The sequence below is a fragment of the Nanorana parkeri genome, unplaced genomic scaffold (genome assembly GCF_000935625.1).
Source record: "Nanorana parkeri isolate BGI_ZX_2015 unplaced genomic scaffold, ASM93562v1 scaffold4299, whole genome shotgun sequence".
NCBI classification, from domain to species: domain Eukaryota; kingdom Metazoa; phylum Chordata; class Amphibia; order Anura; family Dicroglossidae; genus Nanorana; species Nanorana parkeri.
Genome location: NW_017310562.1, coordinates 1 through 1,667, shown reverse-complemented (window position 1 = coordinate 1,667; position 1,667 = coordinate 1). Strand labels below are relative to the sequence as shown.

General features: G+C 58.1%; 1 protein-coding gene across 1 annotated transcript in view; it reads right to left on the bottom strand.

Moving 5' to 3' along the window:
- The window catches only part of LOC108803832 (secreted frizzled-related protein 2-like), a 7,289-nt gene extending 5,880 nt beyond the window's left edge, over positions 1-1,409 (bottom strand). Inside the window, exon 1 of the mRNA XM_018575629.1 lies at positions 909-1,409. Coding sequence (XP_018431131.1) covers positions 909-1,407 — 499 coding nt within the window. The 5' untranslated portion in view covers positions 1,408-1,409. The remainder of the gene's footprint in view (positions 1-908) is intronic.
- Positions 1,410-1,667: the final 258 nt, after the last annotated feature.

Here is a 1,667-nt window from a genome sequence, read left to right as displayed (position 1 = left end):
GATAGAAGACTGAAGGGGAGGACGGAGGTCAGATAGAAGACTGAAGGGGAGGACGGAGGTCAGATAGAAGACTGAAGGGGAGGACGGAGGTCAGATAGAAGACTGAAGGGGAGGATGGGAGGACCTAGGCCAGGCTGGGGGGCATTTGCCCCCTGGGCCAGTACTAATAAGCCATGTTGGGCTTGTGGTTCTGAGTTGGGATGCCCTTTAAATATTTAAACCCCAGTGGTTCCCGCGTTTGGGGTGCGGTGGGCCTGGCAGTGTCTGTCAGGTTCTATATCGCCTCCTCCTTCCCGGCACAGCCATAGACAGCCCCCGGAGACGGCACTCTCCACACAGCATAGCCACCGCCCTGCAGAGACCCACACGCCAATCGGTGAGATGTATGCTGGTATAGTGCTCTGGGGACACGCATGTATGCTGCTCTGGGGACACGCATGTATGCTGCTCTGGGGACACGGCTCGTTGCCTCCGAATCTAAAACAGCATAATACATTTTGCCCACATCTCCTATATTGTGATAAAACTTTATTGATAATCACAATGTCCTGTGTTTGGCACCTCCAGGCCCGGCATGCATTATGGGTAATTGTCACCTCCGGACCCCCGAGTCCTGACCTGTATGCTGCTCTGGGGACACGCATGTATGCTGCTCTGGGGACACGCATGTATGCTGCTCTGGGGACACGCATGTATGCTGCTCTGGGGACACGCATGTATGCTGCTCTGGGGACACGGCTCGTTGCCTCCGAATCTAAAACAGCATAATACATTTTGCCCACATCTCCTATATTGTGATAAAACTTTATTGATAATCACAATGTCCTGTGTTTGGCACCTCCAGGCCCGGCATGCATTATGGGTAATTGTCACCTCCGGACCCCCGAGTCCTGACCAGAGCCACTCACCTTCTTTCACCACCAGCGGCTTCTCATCCTGGCCAGCGGGGGGCACACACAGCTCGTTGCCCTCGGGGAACTGGCTGCAGTTAAACATTTCGGGCCAGGGGAAGCCGAAGGCGGCCATGACGGGGGTGCAGCCGTCGCGGACCTCCTCACAGAGGGATCGGCAGGGGTGGACGGCCTCCTCCAGGTCGCTCAGGCAGACGGGGGCAAACAGGGAGCACAGGAACTTCTTGGTGTCGGCGTGGCACTGCTTGGTGAGGAGGGGCACCCAGGACCCGGCCTGCTGCAGAACCTCTTTCATGGTGTCGTGGCCCAGCAGGTTGGGCAGGCGCATCTCTCCGTAGCCCACCGCGTGGCACAGGGTCATGCTGCTGGGGATGGCCTTGCAGCTGCTCTTACGGGTGCTCAGCTGGGTGAGGATGAAGGGGAAGGCGCCGGCCGGGTGAAGATGGGCCGCAACGCCCAGCAGGATCACAATGCAGCGCAGCAGCCACGCCGTCATCTCTGGAGGGTTACGCGGCCCGCGGCTCCAGAGGAACTGAAATACAAAACCCAGAAATGTCATGACTGCCATATAAAGGAAGAGCGACCGCCACGGGGGTGACCACATGAGGGGAGCAGAGGGGGAGCACCCTCCTGGAAGACGGACCCCCACCAGGAGAGGCCAGAACCCCCCCGATTCCTGTGTATGCTCCCCACTGACCAATAGGGATTCATTACATGAATGTCCCTTACATTGGGGGTCAGTGGGGGGAATGTCCC